Consider the following 25377-nt stretch of genomic DNA (forward strand, 5'->3'; position numbering starts at 1 on the left):
TTGAACAATCATGAAACTTTTTATTCCAGTATTCTTTTACAGTGATAAAGAGGAAACATAATAATCTGAAACTACACCTGATAGTGCAATGAGGTTGTATACTTCTTAGTCAAATTCAGGATTATTCTTGAAGAGATATTCTGCCTGTTGATTTAAAATTTACAAAAAAAGAGTTACTAATTTTTAATACCGTAATATAGGTTTGTTTCCGTACATATAGCACTGAACAGTGGCTTATACTAACATTTATTGAAATCCTCCAAAATTGTGCGATTGTTCACCATTTTCCATTCCTGTGCACTGCTTCTTGACCGCTGGACTCACTATTGGTCTCACCCACTCAATTTGCCAGAGCGGAGTGCAGGGTTGGGACCAAAATAATAATAATAATAATAATAATAATAATAATAATAATAATAATAATAATGTCAACAAACTACCCCAGAAGGAGCATGACATGTTCCTCACCAGAAGTACTACCCCTCACCTAAAACCCATAATTAGAATGATATTGCAACACTATGCAGCCAGTTAGATTTGGCTATATGACAGCGCTACTGGGGGCAAAGAAAACTGATTGGAGAGTGAGCCAAAAAGAATTAATGAATTGTATAAAATGGGTAAGAAAAATTGTTTTGCTTCTGAAAAATCCAAGTTGGAGACGGAGTTGTTGGATAATAAAGGTAAAAAGTTATCGAAAATGTAGAAGTTATTGTTGGAGTGGCATACAAAAGATGAACAAGTTAAATCTGTGATGATAGATTGGGCAAGAGACGTAGGACATAGTATAATGTTTGAGGATTGGGAAAGACTGTGGAAGAAAGGGGTAAAGTTCACTGCATGTACTATGTTAAAGGAAAATATAATGAAAATGATGTACAGATGGTATTTGACTCTTGTTAAATTAGCAAAGATATATCATAACTGCTGGAAATGCAAAGAAAAGGAAGGAACTTTTTATCACATGTGGTGGACCTGCCTCAAGGTAAAAGATTTCTGGGAAAAGATTTATAATGAATTGAAAAAAATGTTGAAATATACATTTATAAAGAAACCAGAGGCCTTTCTTCTTGGAATAACAGGTTTGGAATTGCCCAAGAAAGATGGTAAATTGCTTTTGTATGCCACAACTGCTGCTCGATTTATACTAGCTAAAAAGTGGAAAACCCAAGAATTACCAACGGTGGAAGATTGGCAGATGAAGATGATGGACTTTTCGGAGCTAGCCAACCTAACTGGAAGAGTCTGCGACCAGAAGAAGGAGGAGTATCAGGAAGAATGGACAAAAATTTATGATTTTAACTAAATTTGTTAGGTTAAATTAATTGGAAATAGCTTGCAGGTAACAGACTGGCTTAGGAATTCATATAAGTTAAGTGATGTTGAATATGTTTAATTTCAAATTGAAAATATATAAGGATGTTAATAGACTGAGTCAAGTTTATAAGAATTATCATTTGGAAAGCCGTTAAAAGTATATGCATGGAAATTCAACCAAGGGGAAGTGAAGAAGTCATTTAACAATGTTATTAAGTGTAAATTTAACAGGGTTATGATTTATGTTTATATTTTTGTTTATTTCTTTGTTTATAATTTTGTGAAAATTAATTTTAAAAATTGACAAAAAAAGAAGAAAGAAGCAACCTGGAATCAACTGTAGTGGACAGTTTGATTTTTCACAGTTGAACAAATGAAGCAAATTTCAAAATCCAACTATTTGAGCTTCAAATGAGTTTTACTGGTGAAATTGTAGGTTGCCCACAGTGACTGATGGAATAAAGGCAGGACAGTACAAAAATCTTTGTTGGGTTTATGACAACAATGTAGCATGTCTAGAATTCACAAGTACAGTATGTAATAAAAAATGGGACATACTTTTTTTTACTATAATTGAAAAAGATAGACAGACAAATACTGGGAAAATGCATTTCCTTACCAGAAAGTCAACAGGGTCATCTGGCCTAACCATGCAGCAGTGATTCAAGCCTTGCATAAGTGTTGGCATGACATGCTTCATTAAGTAGTTTCTCAACGGAATGGACTGAGCTTCCAGAAGCTCCTGTTCTTGCCGCTTCACTTCCTCCAAACGTTTATTCTTTAAAAATGCAGAGATAAATATATATTTAGGTTATGCTAAGACAGAATACAAAACCTAAAACAAATTTAGGTCCAGGAAATTTGACTTTATGAAATGCATTCCATTTTGTATTCCTGGTTCTTAGTTCTTAAATTCTAAATAGATCTAAATACACATTTCTGAAATTTAACACTGCATACCTAAACCATTATGCACGTGCCTCAAAGAAAATGTTAACACAATAACAAATGATTGAGGTCTGCTGTGATGTTTTCTACACAAATGCCATTCCATGTGGAAAATTCCATGCCAACTGTAAGCAGATTGTTCCATGTAGCAATCACACATGTGTGTGGCATTCTGTGTTCTTCGTAAAAAAAAAAAAAAATCAATCCTCATGTGTGATGAAATGGGACACACAGTTTGCATGGAGTTCTGCATATGAACTTGCTGTGTGTGTAATATCTTCTGTATGCACAACCGTTGAGCTATAGTTCCTTCCCATATTCGGCTATTATTTATTCGTACCTTAATCTAAAACTTTAAGTACTTGGAAATATATTCCAAGTACTATGGTGTACAAAAAAACCCCCATAGACTGTGGTAAGTAGACACAATATTGAGAACTTTTTAATCCCGGGGTGGGGGTGGGGTGGGGTGTTGAGCTTTTTGCTCCAGAAATGCGACATGAAGTTTAGAGTTTATTTATAGCATTTATACCCCATTCAGCCATTCCCAGTGTGACTTACATACAATCAATTATAACAAAAATTGAAGGGTACATGAGAAGGAATTGGATACTTATATATGAGGCTGCTATTTAAACCAAACCGATTCATCTCAAAGTAAACTTCTGCATTAACTTTAAATAGGAACTACCAATATAGTTATGCAATCCCAGTGCAGCCTATTCATTGTGTTGCCAATGCTGCTCTTGAGTATATTTACTAGATCTGGGGTCTGCAATCTGCAGCTGCATGTGGCTCTTTTACACCTTTGCCGCGGCTCCGGGGCAGATACTAGCGAGGGGAGGAGGCGCATTGTGCGCCCCGACACTCCCCACTGTGGCGGGCGCTGTACTGGCTGTGACGTCGCATGGGGGCGGTGTGTGCGTTAGTCGCGCACCGTCCCGACGTTACCTTCCCGCCCGCTGTCAGATCGCGGCTCCGGAGATATATTTGTTTTAAATGTCGCAATGGTTTTGCGGCTCCCAGTTTTTTTTCCCTTCGGAAACGGGTCCAAGTGGCTCTTTTTGTCTTAAAGGTTGCAGACCCCTGTACTAGATACACAGAAGAAAACCATCTAAAATATTTCAGTAATCTATTACTGTATCTCTTTGCCTGTAAAGTTACATGAGAGAAGCAGAGGCAGTGCCTCATGTAAATAATTCTCTCCCTCTCCTCTTTTCTTCCCACCTGCAATGTGTGAATAGGCATTTGTGTGTGCCATGTTATCATTTTTTAGTGCGTGTGTTGGGGGGGGGCAATCTCTTTATGTTAGAATTATCAAGCATTTGGGATTTACTTACCCATTCTTCCCAGTTTGCCAATTTTTGAGCCCTTTCCTCAGCTTCTTTTTGTTCCAAATCAGCCTTTTCTTTAGCTTCTCTTGCAAGGCGCTCTTCAGCTTGCTTTCGTTCAAATTCTTCCAGCTCTTCATCTGTCAAACCATAATTTCGAGGCTCGCCAATAGTTTTGATGATTTCTTTTGCTATAACTCTGTTCTCCAGACCTTCAAACTTTGATACATCTTTCAAGTATGGAGAGAGAAACGTGAGGAAACTTATTAGTTACACCACAGGCACAAGTTTACTTAGTTAAAATTGTTGTCCTACGTTATTATCTTAAACATGACAATAATTGGAGTTGTGATGATTTAAAGCTGGGCATTTTTTCGGCAAATTAAGGCTGTTTGGGACCCTGAGTAACTGCTAGCACCTTGGGATTTACAGTCCTTATCTTGAGGTGGGTACTGAAGTCCCAGGGTCACTGTGCATTCTTAAGCCATGAGAGACAAACACCTTGCGGTTGAGCCTGTCATAAGGGTCCATCTCCTGATTAGTTTCTGGAAAGTTCCTGTGATGAGGCTACATTTTAATATTTTAATGTTTCAATGTTTTAATGTTGTATTTTAATTTTGTTTTTAAGTTGTAATCATTCAACTTGTTTTTATTTTTGCTTGTAAGCCACTCTGAGCCCGGCCTTGGCTGGGGAGGGCAGTGTATAAATTATTATTATTATTATTATTATTATTATTATTATTATTACCTTAAGATTGGTTTAAGAGCAAAAAGTATTACCTAAACTGAACTATTTTATTATCTTGGTGTGTGCTAAAATTATTGACTTATCTTAAAAAAAAATCTGTATTGGGTTACAGGATCTTTGAATTGGTGCTCTTTTTGCTATCTCAAATAAATATTGCTCCTATAGATTTCAGTGTGAGTTGTTAGAAAATTGCCCTGATTATTAGTTGCAGTACTTTGCCCTTTGGTTCAGTGAAGCTACCTTTGCAGAGATTTTCCCCCTCCCTTTTTCAGTGGGGGATTTCAGGAGAGAGAGCGCTATGGTGCCTCTCGTCTCTTGGTAGTTCCTTGAAGCTGGGTTCTCAAAGAGAAAGGAAGGGAGATTAAGAAGTTAAATGCACTTTCAACTATACCAATATACTGTGGATGTATTTCTATTTCATCAAAATAGTTGAGAACAGTTTCGTCTTCTGTGTTTAACTCCCTGAAAAGATTCAGGGATCTCAAGTACCGGTCCTGAGCATAATGAGTTCCAGCAACAACAGATTCAGGGAGATTCATGATTCGATTTTTCAGGAATTCATCCGAAGCATTCAAGGAAATTACATAGTCTGTGGAGGAAAACATATATGAGAATTAATTTTCTGAGAATACCACACGGTTAGTTAAGTGAGGTAGAGAAGCTGCAGAAAGGGGGCTGTACTTTCAATCAGTGTACCTTCTTTTGCTGTTAAAAATGGGATACTTTCAACCACCCTCTTATATAACCAGGGCAGATCACATCTAGTTTGGCCTTAAGCAAAGCAAACTTACCAGAAATTATTACTTTGTCATAGTGATGAATTTTGCCTTTTAGATCATCCTCTTCCTCCTCGTCTTCAACTTTAAAAAAAAATGCAGTTAAGATGTCATCAATAGAAACTTGCACACTAAAGATTACAGTAGTATCTCGGGTTACAGATGCTTCAGGTTACAGACTCCGCTAACCCAGAAATAGTACCTCAGGTTAAGAACTTTGCTTCATGATGAGAACAGAAATTGTGTGGCGACAGCGGGAGGCCCCATTAGCTAAAGTGGTACCTCAGGTTAAGAACAGTTTCAGGTTAAGAACGCACCTCCAGAACAAATTAAGTTCTTAACCTGAGGTACCACTGTACTAAAAATGTCTAGTATCAGTTAGCAGAGACAGGACTCTTCTCTTATGTTCTCTAACCATGCCCCAACCACATCCTACCCTGCAGGCTCATAGGATCTTTCCTCCATGCTCCGCCACCTTCTCCTTTACATTTTTGTACCTAACCATGATGTATGGCATTTTCACAAACCATGGCATTTTCACAAGTTACAGATATCTCTCAACCAGTTTGCTACCATATTTATTTTAAATGAAGTCTGATCTGTTGATTTTCCCCATACAAGCAGACACTCAACCACCCAAGATCCTCAAGGAGGCTCTGCAGATTCTCCCAACTAGGGTTTGTGTGTACAGGGCACAATAGTGTCCTCAATGTATTGTAATACATCTCTGGGGGGAAAATCTCTGTCAGAGGGCAAAACAGAACAGGATGAGGGAGATCCATGACTGACTATCCTGCTTATTTAAATTTTGGCAAAGAAATTGTAGGATGTACAGTAAGTTGTGAATTGACTGTATTTGCCAAAATTTAATGAGATGGGAAATGTACTCACAGATCTCCGTCATCTCTTATTTGTTCTCACCCTTCCTGCCCCTAAGAATAATCTTTTATTTATTTTTCATAATTTATCTCAGAGTGGAAAACAGCAGCACAGTATAAGATACAGTCAAAATAATCAATTTAGGAGAGGGGGAAGAGCAAAACAGTCTTAAATTGTTTACGCTCCACACCCCAGAGTTGCACTTTTTCATTATATTTTCAGATATCATTATTTCTAAATCCACTTGCAAGCTACGACACTAAACCTAGAGAACAGGGAAACAAAGGCAAACAATAAAAGATATTAACGTAGTTGAAACTCTCCAGTGTTTCCAGTGTTGCCCTTAGTGCAGAATTTGTTGTCCGTCTTGATCTTCTGGATTTTCCTAACCCTTGTATCTCTCATATATGAGCTGTTAGTAACTTAACAACACTAGTGATAATCAATGGAGAATAGATATTTCACGTTATAATCATGGACAGACTTGTTTCAGCATAATTCCACAGTTATGATAAAGGTAAAGGGGCCCCTGACCATTAGGTCCAGCCGTGACCGACTCTGGGGTTGCTCATCTCGCTTTATTGGCCGAGGGAGCCGGCGTACAGCTTCCGGATCATGTGGACAGCATGACTAAGCTGCATCTGGCGAACCAGAGCAGCGCACAGAAACACTGTTTACCTTCCCGCTGGAGTAGTACCTGTTTATCTACTTGCACTTTGACGTGCTTTCGAACTGCTAGGTTGGCAGGAGCAGGGACCAAGCAACGGGAGCTCACCCTGTCGCGGGGATTTGAACCGCCGACCTTCTGATCAGCAAGTCCTAGGCTCTGTGGTTTAACGTCCTACAGTTATGATAAAACTACTTTATTGTAAATGTGGCCACTAGCACTTGTTACATAGTGCAATGTACAGTAATGACAAGTACAGTAGAGGACTCTTACTTACGATTAAAAAGATCCTTTGCCAAGTCGTAGGTCTTTGGAAACCCATCCAAAACATATCCTTGGTTCTTACAAGGCATAGACATTAGCTTTTCTTTCATGAACCTAACCACAAAGCTATCATCCAGACGACCTAGTTTTACAGGGAAACATTATTAATTTTGCATAATCTTTTATAACTGGGGACATGAGACATTCTGTTTTTTGCTCCCCTCTCCCCGAATTCACTAACAGGACACTGTATGTCATGATGAGTATTGGACTGGAAATCTCATGGACTAGGTTTAACAAGATTCAGAAGGCAGACATGCATTTCACATAAGCTGCATGCAAATAACTAGACTATCTTTTCATCGCAAACAAGATTCACCTGCATTTTGCTCCATGTTTTCTTTAACTGAATCTAATAACTCCTGGGCTTCTTCTATGTTCTCCCCTTCTTCTTCTGCCTCTTCCTCCTCTTCTTCCTCCTCTTCCACTACTTCAGGCTCTACTATCTCTTTAGGAGCAACAATTTTCTCCTAGGGATGTAATAGGAAAGAAAATGCCACTCAAATTCTGGACAAATTTTGCCTCAGTTACACAAAAATGACAGCAACTAAGCTGAGCCACTCTGAATGGAACCGCAAACCTGCCAAAGTTACTCTACAGCGACTCCAGCTTTGATTTCTCCTTCCTCCTACCCCACTGCATGGCATTGGTTTTTTAGCTTATGGTTTCTATACTCGGTTATGTATTTGAGTTAATGAATTAATCTAGAACTTATTGTAAACAAAAATAGGAATGGGCAAATCTGTCAATGCTAGTTTCTCTCAGTTTCTCATTGTTCTGGCTTTAACTCAGTTCTTAGGTTGTTGTTTTTCTGTTAGAACAACGAAACAAAATAAAATTCCAGGTTATTGTTGAACAATTGTTTTCACACATACATCAAACAGGCAAAATAAATACCGTAACTAAATTTTTTTACAGACAAAAGAACAAAAAAGGAAAAGAAAAAAAGGAAAGAAAGACCTTTTATCTTTGACCTTGCCATCTCATACAAACCCACTAGTTATGGTACAGCTAAAATACATACACAGAAGAGAAAGAGTTACTAGAATGCTCAGAATAAAGTCTCGACTTTTTCCTGTTTTTTATTTTTATTTTTACAAGGTTGTGTTTTTTCCCCCTTTTCCTTTTGAGATAAATGTTTTGGACATGGTCACACCACAAGTAAAGTCAGGAAATATTTCAAATTTTTCTATTCGGTTTTTTGTTTTGTTTTTGAGGAACAGAGGAAGAGAGAGAAATAGATTTTTAAAAAACCCACCACACTTCAAAGCTCCCCCCCACCCCTTTGGTCAACCGGAGATCGCATTATAAATGACTGACCTTGTCACAATATATACAAAAACATAAATTGTTAATAAAAAAATACAAACAAATTATCCTTCAAAGTTACTTTCAAGAAAGCAATCTGGGCCTTGAAGTTTTCTGTGCGGAGAAGAGGCAGGGTGGGGGGCAGTGCCTTAACTTCTCCACTCCACCAACCCTGCCTCCCCCCAAAAGTGGCATAATGGGTAAAGAAGGTGGAGACCTTTCCCCACTTTCATTCCACTCAGAATTGGGAGAAGGGCTGCCCCCCCTCTACTTGATGACAAGTGACCACAGCAAAAAGGGAGTGGAAGAGGAGGGGACATTTTACAACAGGAGCTTCAAAGGTGAACTGGTCATGCCAGCATTTTTTAAAAAAATCCTCTTAAGTTTTTTTTTTTTAAAAAATGTGTGTGTTTTTAATTTACTCTGCCTCCTAATCGTTTCCATTGGTTTTCTGCTTCTTGGGATCGCCGTCATCATCCTCAGCTGCCCGCTTCCCTGTGGGTCCCTCAGCCTCATTGCCATCTTCTTCTTCACCTTCTTCCTCGTCCTCGCCAACTTCTTCTTCCTCATCTACTTCATTGTCTGCTTTCTGGTCCCCATTTCCCTCGTTCTCAGGGGCATCTCTGCCATTTTCTGGCTCTTCCACGATTTCCTTCTCCTCTTTCAAGTCCTTGGTGGAGATCTCAGAGCTGATATCCACAGCAGCGTCAGACATGGCTGGCTTGGGAGTTGCACAGGCATATTTCAGGGTGCGGGGATATATCTCTCTATATCTATGTAAAATAGAGCTAAAATACAAAAATAAAGACCCCAGCAATGTACAGGTCCACCAGTGCGCACCTGGGGAGCAAGAGGAGGAAGAAAAGGGGTTTGGTGGGAAGAGGAAAAAACAAAAAACTCAGAGAGCCGGAGCAAGCAAGGCAGAATAATGCAAAGATGGCTTGGGATGGAGCCAGTGGGCTTAACTCAGTTCTTAGTTCAGTCTGTGATTCCTTAAAAAGGTCTGCATGAAAATTCGTCTCTATTTTTGTGTGCATTTCACCTAATATTTACCTTTTTCTGCACGTTCCTCCAATATACATGTTTATATGCATTATTTAGTTGGAGAAGTATGAGTTTTGAGGAATAGCTGTGTTTTGGTCTGTTTATTGGTTGAAAAAGATTTGTTTTAATTAAGGAAGATCTGTAAACTTGAAAATTAGGTAGATTTGCATTAACATATGAAGAAATCTATCAAATCCTTTCCCTGATCCGTTAAGACTAGAACCTGTTATTACTTAATTCTTGTTTTTATAATATTGTTTTACTGTTTGTTTCTGTTTTTATGATACTGTTTAATTGTTTTGATGTTGTATTTTTAAATACCACTGAAGAGATTTTTAAATATTAAGCAGTTTAAATGCTTTTAAATAATAAATAGATAATGTCTTTCCACATCATTTTAATGCATTGTGACAAGATCTTCATACACATTTTCACTGGAGCATCAGCTTTCCAGTTAATGATGACTGAATGAATATAATCCATGAATACTGAATAGCCATATGGAATTACCCTTTAAGTAGATCTGCAATCTGGACATGTCTTTGTTATGACACTTGCCATGTATTAAAAATAATGCAGTAGCACAAGAAATAATTTCTTTAATTTGATATTCCTTCTCCTTTTCATTGAACTGACATCCTTGTTGGTTGTTCTTGGCAAATTATTTTTTTTAAAAAAATCCCCTTTGCATTTTTGTTTTTTTATTCCACTTCAATCTTACTTCATCTTTCTTATTCAAATGCAGTCTGCTCCTGCAGCGGCTTGGGAGGGCCATCCCGGTGAACCTATGTCTTGTCGAGAACCTATAATCTCAGGCTTGACCCTGTCAAGCACCAGCCCTCCATCAGGAGGCTGAGAAGGAAGATGCACCCAGTATCTAAGCTAAAGCCTAGTTACACCTGTAATCAGTAAAGTTGTGGCCAATTTTAAACTAGGCTTTCGCTCCTTGGGGTGGGGTCACTGCGAGTGGGTCCACAATGTCCCAAACTTTCTTTCTTTGATATGCCCTAGGGGGCAAGGCAGAAAGGAGGAGTTTCCCAGTCCAATAACAGCACCATCATCCATATGTTATACTCAAAAGCACATCTCACTAAACTCAACTACTCTTGGTAAGTTTGCAAAGGGTTACAGCCTAAGTTGGAAATTGATGACAGAATCAAGTGAAAATGAAGCCTGTTTCAGCACAACTAAGTTAACTTTTGGTAGACCATGTTCATAAATGTCTATAAGCTATCTGAAATTGGATCAATATATTATCTTAAATCTACAATCCTTGTATCGATAAGGCTAAGAATGGCACTATAGTGAAATTCATTATTTGACAATAGGTCTGTAAATATTCTAATATTTCTACTGAAATAGTGCAGCAGAATACCAATGAGTCATTTACTGGAGGAAGAGATTATATCAAGCATCAGAACAAGAAAGATAAAATGCACAATCTGGAGCTATGTAATGAACCGTAAACAACTTATTTTTAACTGCATCCAATGGTAATTATGTCTTCTGCCCACATTTTCCTAACAACTTTTCAGTATATTTCCAATGAAACAGTGACCTGCTTACCAAATTTTCTATGGCTTTAGCAATCACATCTTTTATTTTAATATGGTGCACCTTGTAGTGTTTACACAGTTCTTCTGCAATGGAAGTTTTTCCTACCCCAGGAGGGCCAAGAATACAAATCTTGACGGGCTGAAAGAGAAGACATGGAAATGTGTTTATTATAATAGCTAGTCTTTGCATCCCATGGCCAGAAGTTAAACGAATGGCAAAGGGTACAACCTTATACTCAAATATGGCCAGATGGTGAAACGGAATATATAGTGCCACCACAACAAATATGCCAGTGGAATTGTTGATGGAAAACAATGCTGGTGTTGTTGTTCCACAAGCGGAGATATGGCGGAGGAATGGTTAAAGCACAGGGAAAGGGGACAATAAGTTGTACCTTATCCTCCTTGACTACAACCACCCTCCCTTCCATCAACAGCACTACATTAGCCTCAGACGTGGCACAAAGTATCTCTCCCCCCCCCACCCCCGATTTTAATGAAAGGAAATAGCCACTCTGCTCAGTAAGCCCTACTGAGTCCAATGAAACTTACTCCCTGCTAGCAACATCTTACAATATATAAATAAATAGTAAAGGTAAAGGAACCCTGGATGGTTAAGTCCAGTAGAATTTGACTAAGGGTGTGGCACTCATCTCCACTTTCTGGCCAAGGAAGCCAGCGTTTGTCCGCAGACAGCTTTTCTGGGTCATGACGATTGCCAGAGCGCACAGAAACGTTGTTTAACATCCCGCCACAGTGGTACCTATTTATCCACTCAAGCTGGTATGCTTTCAAACTGCTAGGTTGGCAGGAATTAGGACAAAGCAACGGGAGCTCACCCCGTCGTGCAGATTTGAGCTGCCAACCTAACAACTGGCAGACCCAAGAGGCTTGGTGGCTTAGACCGCAGTGCCATCCACGTCCCTCCAAAAAATAAATACTATGGTTTCCTCGAAAAGTTCATGTTTCCTCTTGTAAAAGCATATATTGCACCACCTATGGATTATAAAATAACATAAAATATTATTCATTTACCAGTAAGCCTCGACTTTGCTTGTATTCCTTCACTACTTGATCAATATGCTCCACTATTCCTGCTTGAGCAACCCACTTAATGTTGAAATTCTCCTTCAAATATACAGCTTCCATTCGCAAGTTTACAAGTAATTCATCCAACTGTTCTTGCTAAAGAAAATGCAATCATTTGTTATAATGATGCACTCTTATTAACAGTATTTACGAATGACTTTTCATTTTTTTTAAAAAAAAATTATTAAAGTTTCAACAAATTTATAATAACAAACGAAACAACACAAACACAACAACAAACAATAAACAATAAAAAACACCTAAACCGAACAAAAATATATACGTTCAGATCTTAATTTCATATAGCTTACTTTCCTGACTTCCTCACATCTCCCTTTCCTGTATTCAAATTTCCAATTTAGTTTCAGCAAATTCTTCCTCTATTTTGACTAATTTTAATATTTCATAATTTCTTTTAAATTAACCATTCCCACTGCTATCCACTTCTCTTCTAATCCCCCATCATTTGATTAATTTAACTATGTTTCTTTACTTGTTGTTCATAAAACATATTTGCACATTTCTTTCAGCTTTGTCACTAATGCCACATTGTCTCACTATCCTGCATCACTTTAACATTCAAATATTTTACAATGTTTTTGCAGATAGTCTTTAAATTTCTTCCATTCTTCTTTTCAACACAGCATGATGAAAACAATACAAAGTATAACACCACAATTGTGAAACTAATTAAAAATAGTAAAATACACATTAAGAGAAATAGAAAATCTCAGTTTTGAACTGCTTGGCAGAATACTTATTTACGAGTATTTCTAAATAAGAGTATTTCTACATCACCAACTCATAAGAACAATATCACGGCAGTGCACATAAAATCATTGAAACACCACAAATATGTTTTAAGGTGTTTCCAAAACACAATCAGGGGAAAAGTTAGATGAGCTTCTCAAGTGTGAGCATATCTCCATGCCCACATCTGAGAAGGCCCTGTCCTTGGTAGATGATAATCCAACCTCACAAGAGAATAAAACCTAGAATACGTGGGAAGGTGCTGCTTGAAATAATCGGGGCCCAGATTCTATAAGGCTTTACAATGTAAATTTTAAAAAAGACCTTTAACTGGACCGAAAAATAAGCTCATAAAGTATGAAAGCCATTCATTTATTTTGACTCCCACATTCTCTCCAGTAAGTCCACTTCTTCTCTTTCTCACTCTCCCTGTTGATTAAAAAGCTTGACTACTGACCTGATTTTAAACTTATAATTTGGCACTGCATACATCTTTTTAAAACTGTAACTAGCAGTTGCTGTGACTCCCAATCCTAACCCAGTCCTGTAAACCCCTCCCCGTAAAAAAAAAAAAAAGCAGTACAAGGCAGTCACCACTAAAGTCATGTCAGGGTTCTTTAATCCATTAGCATTAAAGAGTGCTGTTATCTTCTCTGGCAGAAAATATTGGAAGATTAAACAAATACCGTTAAATCTTTGTTTAGGAAAGCATTTTCTCTTGGCACCTTCTGTGTTTTTCCTGGACCAACATTTCTGCTGATGCACTGTTAAAGAAAAATACTGGGTAAGTTTTAAATGCAGCAGTAATAAATATCACACATACAGAAAGAAGAATAAAAATAGTTTATTAATTGTTTTAAGCCATAAGGCCATAACAATAAGAACCAATTATCAAGTAGTGAGGTGCCAACAAAAAAAGCACAGTACACCAAAAATTAATATTTGTTCAGAACTATCCCTGCAACACCACATTGTATTCCTTTGTACAAAATTGCTGCAAATTTTGGAAGCTGTCATAGTGGACTGAGCCACCTGCTTTGCAGTTAACACATTTTTCCTATTCAGCAATGCTGCAATGCTTTGTCCCTAAGGGGGCAAGAGGATCCATTGGAGCTCCTTTTCTGTAGGTGGAGAGAGGCCCACATGAAGCAGAAATTTAACTTTGAATGCATCTTATGGGAGGCTGCAGAAGAGTTTGCAGGTGGATCTTCTCTAACATCAGGGCTCCAAGGTCATCAATGGGAGGTACAACTGTTTTTTTAATAATAATAATAAACATAATAATCATAAACATAATAAACAAACCACAGAAAAAGGAAAAATGTACACTCCTTTCACTCTGCTACATGAACCTGCCAAAGCACAGGAAAACACTGTTCACCCACCTTCAGTTTTCCTTTCCCCTCCCTTTCAGATTCCACTCCATGTCAACTTTATATTACAAAGGCCTATGCGAAACATTTTTTAGAATAATCTCCAACAGCCCTTCTCTGACAGTTTTGTATAAGGAGTATTCACTGCCCACAAATATTGACCTGCAAATAATTATTTTTCATATAAAACTGCTTTTAGGAATTATTTCAATATAGCTTGGGAAGCTTGGTGCTCATTGTAATGGTTCTAGGGGTTGCTCGTGCGTAAGTTGCTGCCACTCCTGGCTAGGTTGCCTGGTTGAACCCTTTCTGTCTGGACAGCCTTTCACCCGTGGCTGTCTCAATCGCTGGCAGAATCCGTCAGTGGGCGTTTCTTGAACTTCTTCCAGCAAAGAAGTTCTTTGATGCCAAGTCTCCTCCTACTCTCCCTGCACGGACGTCTTCTGCGCAGGGAGGGTGTGGGCAGTGGAGTCCCTGTGCTCTCCCCGCTGGTCTCCGGCGATGAGTCCTGGAGCCTCCTCTCCGATGACCCCATCTGCCCCCCTTCTCCACTTGTGTTATGCTGATTTCCTTCCCCAGCAGATGGGCTGCCTCTCTCCCTACTGGCACCCTCTCTGGCATCCCTCCGGAGCCTTCCCTTGGCCTCTAGCTCCGATGGCAGTTCCCTGACACTGATCACAGACCGTTAGTTAATCGAGTAATTCATAACATAATGAAGGTGTTACACATATTCTAGCGATCAGTGTTTAACTCCAGGACTACAGGGCTCAGCCAAATTTTGTTATGCATCCACAGCAGATTAGCCTTAATGTGGCTGGACACGACCCACCACTCAATCCTATGCGTACAGACTGATCAAGGACTAGGGATGTATTTGCTAAATATGTCGCAGCCCTAGGTTAAGGGGACAATCAGATAGTGTAGATGTGAGAACTGTTCTTCCTTCAATATATACTATATGCCACATATTGGCAAGCAGTTGTTCCTGGAAGGTAGGTCATAAGGGCATGTGGCTTTCAGTTTGAAAAAGGTTCCCTGCCAATGAAAAAGGTTTCCTGTCTCTGATTTAGGACTGCAGTCCTCAAGGTTTGTTGCAGAGGTTCAAAGTCTTTAAGAAAGAATAACAGAGAGACACATGACAGTCAAAAGTCTTAAACTGCTTTACCTTTACTATTTCACTAAAAGTTTGTATTGATTCGTCCACTGCAATAAGGTAATGTGTTCTTGGCCTATGATCTGCTATATTCTGTAACACTCTGCAGGGGAGGAAACAAAAGATACAGTTGTCAGTCACTCGATCTTTAACATTAATATAGAATAAATATACAGAATAGAAATACTCTAAGTCTTCAAACTCAGGGAGACAAGTTTATATGATGCCTCCTTTCTTCTGCAGCTACCTAAATATCTGCTCCAGAGAGTTAGCATGGGAGGGGGCTAGTGGAGAAAAAAGTTGGCAAAGGTTGCCTTTCCCTTAAATTTCTGAAAGCCTTCGCCGCCATTCTGTGAACGGAATGACTCATGCAATTTGCAGAAGGGCATTTTGGATCCAACCCAGTCAATCTAAACTAGCTGGCATTAAATGAAGATGTCCCTCACATGTCACGGCTGAGACATACCCATGCAGCTGGAATATAAGGATGGCTCAACCCTTTTAAATGGAAGGTTTGCCAAGGATCTGGTTGGACTCTGCTGCAAAGGACTTGGAGGGAGCACAAATGTAAAAAGGTATTTCCCCAAGCCCTCCTCAAAATGTAAGGCAGGAGACTTAAAATACAAATTATGTGGAAGGAACAAAAATCAGTGGATGTAGGTGTAGTTAGATAGCAGCTGGAGGCGGAGTATTGTTTTGTTTTTATTATATATTTCATGTTTCTATCTTGTATTTTTATGCTGTGAACCACCCCAAAATCTTCAGATGAAGGGTGGTATACAAATTTAATAAATAACGCCTCAGGTTACAAACTCCGCTAACCTGGAAGAGTTACCTCAAGTTGAGAACTTTGCCCCAGGATGAGAATGGAAATCCTGTGCTAGTGGGGCAGCGGCAGCAAAAGCCCCCATTAGCAAAAGCACACCTCTAGTTAAGAACAGTTTCAGGTTAAGAACAGACCACCGGAACGAATTAAGTTCGTAACTAGAGGTACCACTGTAATGGCTTCTGTCTCATTTTTAATAAATTTATCTTGCTTCATAGTAACTAACTGCAACTATTATATGTGTATGGAAGAGCCATAGATCAATGGTGTACATGCTTTTTTCAGGCAAAAGGCCCCTGATTCAAGACCTATTATCTCCAGGTAGGGCTGGGGAAAACTCCTGCATGAAACCCTGGAAAGTCGTTGACAATATTGACTAAAGGGGCCAAGGGACTGACTAGGTATATGGAAGCCTCCATGAACTTATTATTAAAAACATAAAATGAGAAAGGTACTAATACAGTTCATGAAAGTTTGCCTCTTGCTAAGGACAATGAAGTATTAGTTTATTTTACAATATTAGGCATGATTCCTTTTTAGGATGTCTCAAAAAAGGAAATCAATTTTTAAAAGTCATCTTTCCTGGAACCTGAACAGATAGGCATACCTTTGGGTAACACTGATTCTCATTAGGGAAGAAGATGGAAGCTGAGATTCCTGCTTTGCAGGGGGTTGGACCAGACAACCCTTGGGTCCCTTCCAACTCTATGATACTATGATTCTAACCCTGAAGTGAGGCATGGCTAAGAAGTATACTTACGCTGCTAAATCAACAATGTGAATGGTTGGAATAGCATTTCGTCCATCTCCAAAAATTGGTATTGCCGGAGTCTCACCAAGCCAAGATAACTGGAAAAATAATTGCAGAGTATCCTAAGTTGGTAACTTAGTATATGTGAATGAGGAATCACTCACTCCAGTTGCTACCTCATCAGCCAGAGGAGTCAAATTAACAACATGTTTTATAGGATCTGAGTTCTACAGCTTTGCAAGTTTTCACATACTTGCAAAAGAAAATGCAAACGAAGGTGAAAGAGTTCATGGGTAACTGCCTTGTTGTGGCAAAGGGGCTTGAATAACTCAGAGAAGCTATGAGCTATGCTGTGCAGGGCCACCCAAGACAGACATGTCATAGTGGAGAGTTTTGACTAAACGTGATCCACATGGAGCAGGAAGAGGCAAGCCCTCCAGTATCCCTGCCAGGAAAACTCCATGGACAAAAACAACAGGTATATAGAAAGAGTTCAACTTGGTGCCTAATGAAAAAGCACATGTTCCTGTGACCTGTCACCATGGATGCATCTTCACCAACACAAGAGACTGCATATTTCACTGCATTTTTAGGACGCAGAACACATATGCTAATTAACACTGAACAAATTCTTTTGCAAAACTCCTAAAGCCCAGTTTGAGGGGGCCCTGATGGACCCCTTCCTCAATTGCTAAGCCCTGGTAGTGACAGCAGTAGTCCAATTATTTGAGTCTAGCTGCCATTATAATTCCTCCAGTGCCTCTGGTATAGTGTCACTTAAGGGCACTGTAGAAAATTACAATGGCAGCTAGACTCAGGTGCCCAGTAGTGCTTGAAGCATTAGGTCAGAATATTTTAAAGGGGGAAATCAGTAATGGCTCCTGCTGGAGCCCTGGCCTTGCTTAGGGCTACTCATTGCTCCTTCATTAAATTGTAACTTAGCATTCTGATGCTGTTTAGTGTTTTTCCACACCTGCCAAATTGTATATTTTAAAGGAGGCAGATTAAGGCCATACCATATTTGGCCATAGAAAGTCAACTTGTGAGACATGGGTACAAGTTCTGCCTCTACCATGGAGTTATTGTGCGGCATAGGGCAAGTCTCCCATGTGCTCCATTGCAGTCCTCCATTCAGAAACTAGGAATAGCAGCACACCTCCAATATTTCAAAGAAGAAAATAGGACACTCTTGGGGCACTCTTAGCACCCAAATCTCTGAGAATGGCAATTCCAATAACTCAAGTTAAAGACGTTCTTAAAAGGCGTTCCTCAAAAGTCCCCTTGAAAGACAAAATAGGGACTATTCCTATATAAGAACTGGAATATATGTAATAGTGGTGGTCTAGATCAGATTTGCTGATAGAGGAACACAGTAAGAACTGCAAATTTAAAATGCTCAATGAGAATAGCATAGATTCCATACAGCAACTCATTTAAATTTCCCAACTCAAACACAGTGCTTGCCACAACATTCTCCTCTCCCTCTTATCTCTTTCCATATTTCCATGTCTACCTTTACTTCTTCCTAGGCTGACGGTGCCTTCTTTAGTGACTGATAAGTAAGCTGGAGAACAGCCTTAATGCACCCAGTAGCGCAATCAGGAAAAGCTGAAATCTACAGCTCAACCATTTCAGTTCTTATGCTGTTCCTTCATCTGTTACACAGAGGGGAGAACACTGTGGCTGCATATACACCACACATTTAAAGCACATTCCCTCACCCCAGCATCCTGGGAACTGTGGTTTGTTATGAGTGCTGGGAATTGTAGATCTATGAGGGGTAAACCACAGTTCCTAGTTGCTTTTCTTTCTTCCACATGCAATATGCTCAACACTGGTGTCCAGGCAGCTGGAAGTCTGCACCCTGCTAGTTATATTTTAAGGAATTCTCATATCAGTGCATGGTTTTCTGAACCAGAAGTAAACCCTCTGCTAAACTTGTAAAGACCTAATGCCATTTCATTTTACTACATAGGAACAATTTTTCTGGATCAAATCAAACATCTATCTAGTCTAGCATCTAATTCCAATAGAGGACATCTTTCCGCATGCTCACAGATTTAAGAATGTATTGAATCCACTTTTTGACAAGTCCTGCAATATTAACTATCATCCAAATTACCTTGAAATATATCTACCTTAAAGAAGTAGTGTAAAAGCTTTTCTTCAGCTCCATATTGAACACCAGAAGCAACAACATACGTATTAAATTTGCTTTTCGCCTGTTGATAAGAGTAAAAGTTATTGTTTTAAAAAATGAAAAACATTTTACAAACCTAATTTAAGGCAAGTTATTCACTTTCTTATTTATTTAAACCATGTACACCCAGCTCTTCCGCAACAAGTCCAAGATGACAAATAGCATAAGAAAAGGCAAAGGAGTAAACTCTACACAAATCTGGAATGGAGTTACTAAGGCGATTGGAAAGCATCTTGTACGCCTCCTTCCAGCAACTCCTGCAACCAAGCTGGTGTCAAAATATTGCTCTGCTTTCCTTTGGTCCACATCAGTGAGGCCGGGGGTGGGGTGGGGCTTGACGTCTGGGCAGCCCAGGACCTCCATAAACACTGCAAAGGCTTGCGCCCCAGAAAGGTAACTTCAGTGCTAACACAGCGGTTTCACTTCATCCCTGGGGCATACTCCATTGTCTCTCAAGACAGACAGATGCCAACAAACCTAGGTTACAACTGCTCGGCCACCATGCAATAGTCCACTGTTAACACTGCAGGTCATAGGATTAGGTGCCAAGGATTAGGTATTCTGCCTCCTTTCCTTATACAGAGAGGGAGATAATTTGGAATGTGGTGTTCAGAAACTGGCTGGTGCCCCCCTCCAAGTCTCAGAATCCATTACAAAATTTATATAAATTTATAGTGTAGATACACTCTCCATCTTTCTTTTTAAAAACCATATATAATTTATTTTCCATTAACACTTACGATTTTGCCAAGTTTGGTAATAGTTTTTTCAGCATTAGTGTGTTCTATAAAATTAGGATGGGGTTTTCTTCGACGATAGTCTTCTTCAGTGAAAGGTATTTCTGGATCTTCCTGGGTGGAGAGGAGTAAACAGAAAAAATAAAGATTTCTAAAACTGTATCCTTTGGTATCATTCAATTTTTATTTTGACAAAGCAAAATGATTTTTTAAAGTAAATAATTGCATTCCTAATATTAGTTAATTGAAGAGTCATTGTATGGAATAGTAAGAATTAATCCCTGCTTCTTGTGCTAGAAACTATAAAAAAAAATGGAAATGCAGTTCAAATGGAACAGTGCTAGGCAGGTTTGAGAAATGAGCCTGCACCATATATTCTGTAACTAAAATTTATGGAAGGCAAATAATTCAAGTGCAGGTTTACCTGCTGAGGTCAATAAATGTCAGAGGTTTCTTGACTTTTTCTACCACTCACCGGATCAAGAGGTTTGCTTCTTGCCCAGGTCATTATTGTTGAAAGCAGAATGAACACTTTCTGCTTCTCAAACTTTGATGATTCCGCTTGTATTGCTGTGTAATTACATTATAGTGTATATGTTAATGAATGTTTTTTAAAAAATCCTCTACTTACATTTTATGACAATGTTCTGCAGGCAAAATGTTTTCTTTCCACAAATGCTGTACAATGCTGTACAAAGACTTGCACACACATATCAAGACTTCTCACTTTCACCCCTGACAGCAATCTATTGTCATGTATCCAAAGATATTTCAGAAGTCTGTGGGTGGAGGAGACTCAGAATGGGAGACATTGAGCTTTTACACACAATTTCGATCCAGCTAGATGGTTCAGCATGTGGATCGCTATCTAAATGAGTAACCTGCTTTGTAAACCACTTTAAGGGTTTTTTTTACAATCAAGCGTATATAATTTTTACGAAAAAATAAAATAAAATGAATAAAAACCAAATGTGCAAATGGAAGCTATGTACAGGATTCCTCCTATGATTCAGCTAATAAGATTATATACATGTGGCCCTGTAAGAAGTTCAGTGTTAGCACAGATCAGCCATTTGGAATGGTTTAGTCTGAGATTAGTCCACACACAGCCATTTCCCATCCAATGGCAATTGCCCATGTTTTCCAGGGCTCTACACCTTGGTTGCTGGGATATACACAGTAATCCCCAGCAGAGTCTTTTGGATTAGGCCACAGAGATGGGCATAAACTGCATCAGAAATAGGCAAATCATCTAATTTCAAATTCAGATATTGTGCACCTGTTCAACTTGACCACACCACTTAAACCAGCACAGCCATTTGGGTGAACATTCACCCAACATGCATGATTAAAATTGTATGTGTGAGCTAAGCCGAACTATGCTCTTCTAACAAGAGGATAAGAAACTGAGATGTCCCCAATACCACCTGGTAAGTTCAAGGCTGAAGGATTTGAACTCAGGTAGGGCCTATCTGAAGTCTCAGTCTGCTGAATCACACTAGATCTACTGCTTCACTTCCCAAAGTTGATGAATGTGCCATACCCATTTCAGAGTAAGAACAAATTGTACTAACCAGTAGCTGCCCAGACTGCTTCCTCAATCTGTTTTACATCTTCAGTGATGTTATAAATAATAATGTCACACTCTAACAGGCGAGCTAGCAGCTCTTCTCGAGAAGATGTCTGAAAACAAACAAAAGCTATAAGGAGGAATTATTTCCCTGTATTGAGTAATAACTTTTAGCAATCAATCCTTCTTTTTAAAGAAGAAGAAAATCCTCTATTTTTTATCCTGTAACAATTTTAACAGAGTGGAAGCTGTGGTTGGGGTGATGAGGATTTTTGTTTATTTGATTTATTAAAAAGGTAAAGGTAAAGGACCCCTGACCTGGACAGTTAAGTTCAGTCAAAGGCGACTATGGGGTGCAGCACTCATCTTGCTTCAGGCCAAGGGAGCTGGCATTTGTTCACAGACTAAATCACTTCTGGCACAATGGAACATCATGATGGAAACCAGAGTGGATGGAAACCGTTTACCTTCCCACTGCAGCGATACCTATTTATCTACTTGTACTGGCATGCTTTTGAACTGCTGGGTTGGTTTATAACTACCTTTCACTCCAGGAGGATCCTGAAGGGACCTTACAGTATAATTAGGGCCTGCTTTTACTCCCTCCAGAATATATATTCCATCAAAAAATTAATTTCTTATTAGATCATTGTGGCTTTTATCTCCATTGCCATTTCATCCCATCTAACTTTCCTGACTGCTGGCACTTGGATATTGCACTGACTGGGTAAACTTAAGCAGTGAATAAAGAGGGAGAGAGATAAGCAGGGCGAAGCAATGGATATAGCTGAAGGTGGCTGAGGGTTCTTCTTTTACAGTGTGAAAGATTGTGATCCACTCTAGTGTTCTGACTACTGGCTTAACCATGTTTGGAATTCTCAAAAGGTAGACTCAGGCTGCTCTCACATGGCAGATGTCAAAGCCAGGCTCTCAGTCATGATAACTACCTTAAGTCTCATTGGTTAGCCCTGACAAACTTTAGCTACTGTAGACTGTAGCTTTTAGGTTTTACAGAATTAGCATTATCAAATGTTTATGTGGCTATACATTATACTACCTTCTTTTGATTTATTGATTTTTTTTCCTGCCGTTTGATAAAGGTGACCACCTATATCCACAAGTATTTTAGTAAATTAAAGAAGTGTAATACTCACTCCATATGCTTCCACAGCAAAATCTGGTTTTGTACTAGTCTCCTGTGAAAGAGTTCCCACTACTTGGTATATTCCTTCCTTTGGTTTCAGAGGTGAAATTTCAACAGCTGATCTACCTTCATCTTCTTCTTCCTCTTCCTCTGCTACTTCTTCCAGAGAGGCTCCAACAGTACAGCTCGCTAGATACTTGAAGTATACAAGAAATGACCAGTGAGATAGTGTGAGAGAATTCCATTCATAGCGATATGGTAATCAGTTTTCTCTTTCATAATTGTGCTCATTTCGACATAACAAGATACCATGGTGTGTTGCTAAGACAACATGCCGCCGTGAGCTATGGGCTTGTCCACTCCCCCTTCACGTGTAAGAAGAGAGAACCTGAATCCTTCTTGCTGTGTCCAAATACAGTGCAAATCAAAGTTTAGCTTGTTAAATGATGAACAGAGCTTCAGTTTCCTTACCATGCATATGAAGCAGGGGAAAATGGGAGCACACAAACCCAAAGCTCATTGTGACACATTCTGGAAACAATAAACCATTGCTTATACCTCTGTCCAACCTTCCTCATAAGATGGCTGTGAGGGCAAAATTAGGGAAGGGAGAAGAATCATGAAAGTTGCCAGAAGCTCCGTAGAAGAATGAAGGCTGGGACAGAAATGTAATAAATGTATATATTTTAAATAACCTTTAAAGTCACTCTGACGATAGACATTTTATTTTGAAACTCCAACATCCACAGCGGGACAATACTTTCATTAACAGGACTAAAAGGTAAAGGACCCCTGGGCGGTTAAATCCAGTCAAAGGGGACTAAGGGGTTGCGGCACTCATCTCACTTTCAGGCTGAGGGAGCCGGCTTTTGTCCACAGACAGCTTTCCGGATCATGTGGCCACCATGACTAAACTGCTTCTGGCACAACAAAACACTGTGACGGAAACCAGAGCGCACGGGAACACTGTTACCTTCCCGCCGCAGCAATACCTATTTATCTACTTCCACTGGCATACTTTCGAACTGCTAGGTAGGCAGAAGCTGGGACAGAGCAACAGGAGCTCACCCCATTGTGCAGATTCAAACCGCCAACCTGCACACACAATTTCATGTTCTCCAGCTGTAGGCTTTGGGATCTTTCCACCCCCTTTCTTTTACGAACCAACATGTTTCACGTGTGTTGCGTTTTATTTTAAACGACCAGGCGTAACACCTCACTTTCACTTTTTCTTACCTCCCCCAAAGCAGTTGGAAAACACACACAGGTTCCTTTTTTGTGTGTGTGGAGGGGAGGAAATATTAAAAGATAAAAAGTAGTTTCTTCACACATCAGATCAGCCCTTCTCAACCTTGCCCACCCCACAGTGTAGTAGTTGGAGTACAATCCCCAATGCCTCTGAATACCAGCTGCTGGAAACCACAAGTGGCGAGAGCCAACTTGGCCCCACAACCACGGGTGCCCCGGGGGCTGTGGGTGCATGCAGCGTGCAAGAACCGAAATGTGTGGGTGCCTGGCCCCGGGGAATTTCGTGGATGCTTGAGCACCCAGGGAGTTGGCACCTATGTTGGCCACTGCGAGAACAGGGTGATTGACTAGGTGGGCCACTGGCAGGGCTGGCCCCAAGACATTTTGACACCTGAGGCAAACCACAAAAGGGTACCCTTCCAGGGAAGAATAATAATAATAATAATAATAATAATTTATTTATACCCCGCCCTCCCCAGCCAAGACCGGGCTCAGGGCGGCTAACAACCAATAATAAAAACAAGTTGATTAAAATACAATTTAAAAAACACAATAGAAGAATGGCAGATGAAGATGATGGATTTTTCAGAGCTAGCCGACCTAACTGGAAGAGTCCGCGAGCAGACGAAGTGGATTAAATTTAATGATTACTTAGTTAAATATGTTAAGTTAAATTAACTGAAAACAGCTTGCAGATACTTACATTGGCTTAGGATTTTATTTATGTTAAGTGATGAATTAATATGTTTAATTTTATAATGTGAAGATCTAAGGTTGTTAATGTTTAAGTTAAATTTTATAAGAACTGTGATGTGGAAAACCGTTAAAAGGATATGCAACGAAATTCAAACAAGGGGAAGCGAGGAAGTCACTTAACAACGTTAATAAGTGTAATTTTCAAAAAGGCTATGATTTATATTTGTTTGTCTTATGTGTTTGTTTATGTTGTGAAAACCAATAAAATTTTTTTTGGAAAAAAATACAATTTAAAAAAACAAGATTAAAATACAACATTGAAACATTAAGAAGGAGGGGGTGAGTGAATATATATATGAGGGAAAGAGGGTGGGGAATAAAGAGCTACATCAGGAACTGCTGAGAACCTGCTACCCCCGTGGGTCCTGCACGCCCGAAGCGGGTGCCTCGGCTTCCCTCCTGGGTGAGGCGGCCCTGGCTACCGGGCCGCATCAACCCACTGACGCTCTGCGACTATCCGCCTCCGGCCCTCACCCTCCCCATGTTGCTGCCGCCGTAGGTGTCCAAGTGGTTCAGGAAGATCCTCTGGCTCCGAATAATCTCCTCCGCCTCCGCCACCGCCTCCTCTTCCTCCGACATGGCTGCGGTTGAGAGGGAAGCGCAGGAGTTGCTAGGCAACCAGGGCGCGCGCGCCGGGAAAGGGAGGAGGAGGAAGAGGCGGAGCCTTGGGGAGAAAACAGAACGCGGACGACGGAGAGGGGGAAACTGGGCGTGGCTTCCTCCTCGAGGAGAGGGGGCGTGGCCAATGGAATAATATGAAAACAAAGACGCGAATAAAGCGGGCTAGCGCTGGAATGCCCGGATTGCGCGTAGACTTTTTTTCTCCCCCTCCCCAAGGAGGTTTAGGTAAATCAGCAAAATCTGCGAGTTTAGTGCAGAAAT

The 25377-nt window shown here is 39.8% G+C and overlaps 3 protein-coding genes across 5 annotated transcripts in view; all 3 read right to left on the reverse strand.

Annotated features, from left to right (window-relative positions):
• AK7 (adenylate kinase 7) lies at positions 1-25130 on the reverse strand. 3 transcript variants are annotated; one of them, XM_081911275.1, is made up of 18 exons: positions 24970-25130; positions 22502-22687; positions 21352-21460; positions 20253-20347; positions 19781-19891; positions 18979-19062; positions 16850-16938; positions 15276-15366; positions 13424-13501; positions 11934-12083; positions 10909-11037; positions 7310-7460; positions 6944-7072; positions 5136-5204; positions 4736-4933; positions 3606-3826; positions 1937-2095; positions 1-144 (listed from the first exon to the last, which is right to left on the reverse strand). In XM_081911275.1, exons 1-18 carry the CDS (start codon positions 25072-25074, stop codon positions 106-108), a joined length of 2193 nt encoding a protein of 730 aa, XP_081767401.1. In that variant the 5' UTR covers positions 25075-25130; the 3' UTR covers positions 1-105. The 3 variants fall into 3 exon arrangements, with proteins under 3 accessions (XP_081767401.1, XP_081767402.1, XP_081767403.1); XM_081911276.1 differs by lacking the exon at positions 24970-25130 and adding an exon at positions 23050-23882; XM_081911277.1 differs by lacking the exon at positions 24970-25130 and adding an exon at positions 22801-23021.
• Positions 1016-25377, reverse strand: part of LOC309378999 (uncharacterized protein) — a gene marked incomplete at its 5' end in the record, with an annotated part of 437816 nt that continues 413454 nt past the window's right edge. The window contains one exon of the mRNA XM_081927754.1: positions 1016-1130. The remainder of the gene's footprint in view (positions 1131-25377) is intronic.
• LOC309372594 (uncharacterized protein) lies at positions 7469-10901 on the reverse strand. The gene has a single exon (XM_081916299.1). The coding sequence runs from the start codon at positions 9011-9013 to the stop codon at positions 8729-8731; it is 285 nt and encodes a 94-aa protein (XP_081772425.1). The 5' UTR covers positions 9014-10901; the 3' UTR covers positions 7469-8728.

Source organism: Podarcis melisellensis (assembly GCF_964234715.1).
Source record: "Podarcis melisellensis genome assembly, chromosome: 1".
Lineage (NCBI taxonomy): Eukaryota > Metazoa > Chordata > Lepidosauria > Squamata > Lacertidae > Podarcis > Podarcis melisellensis.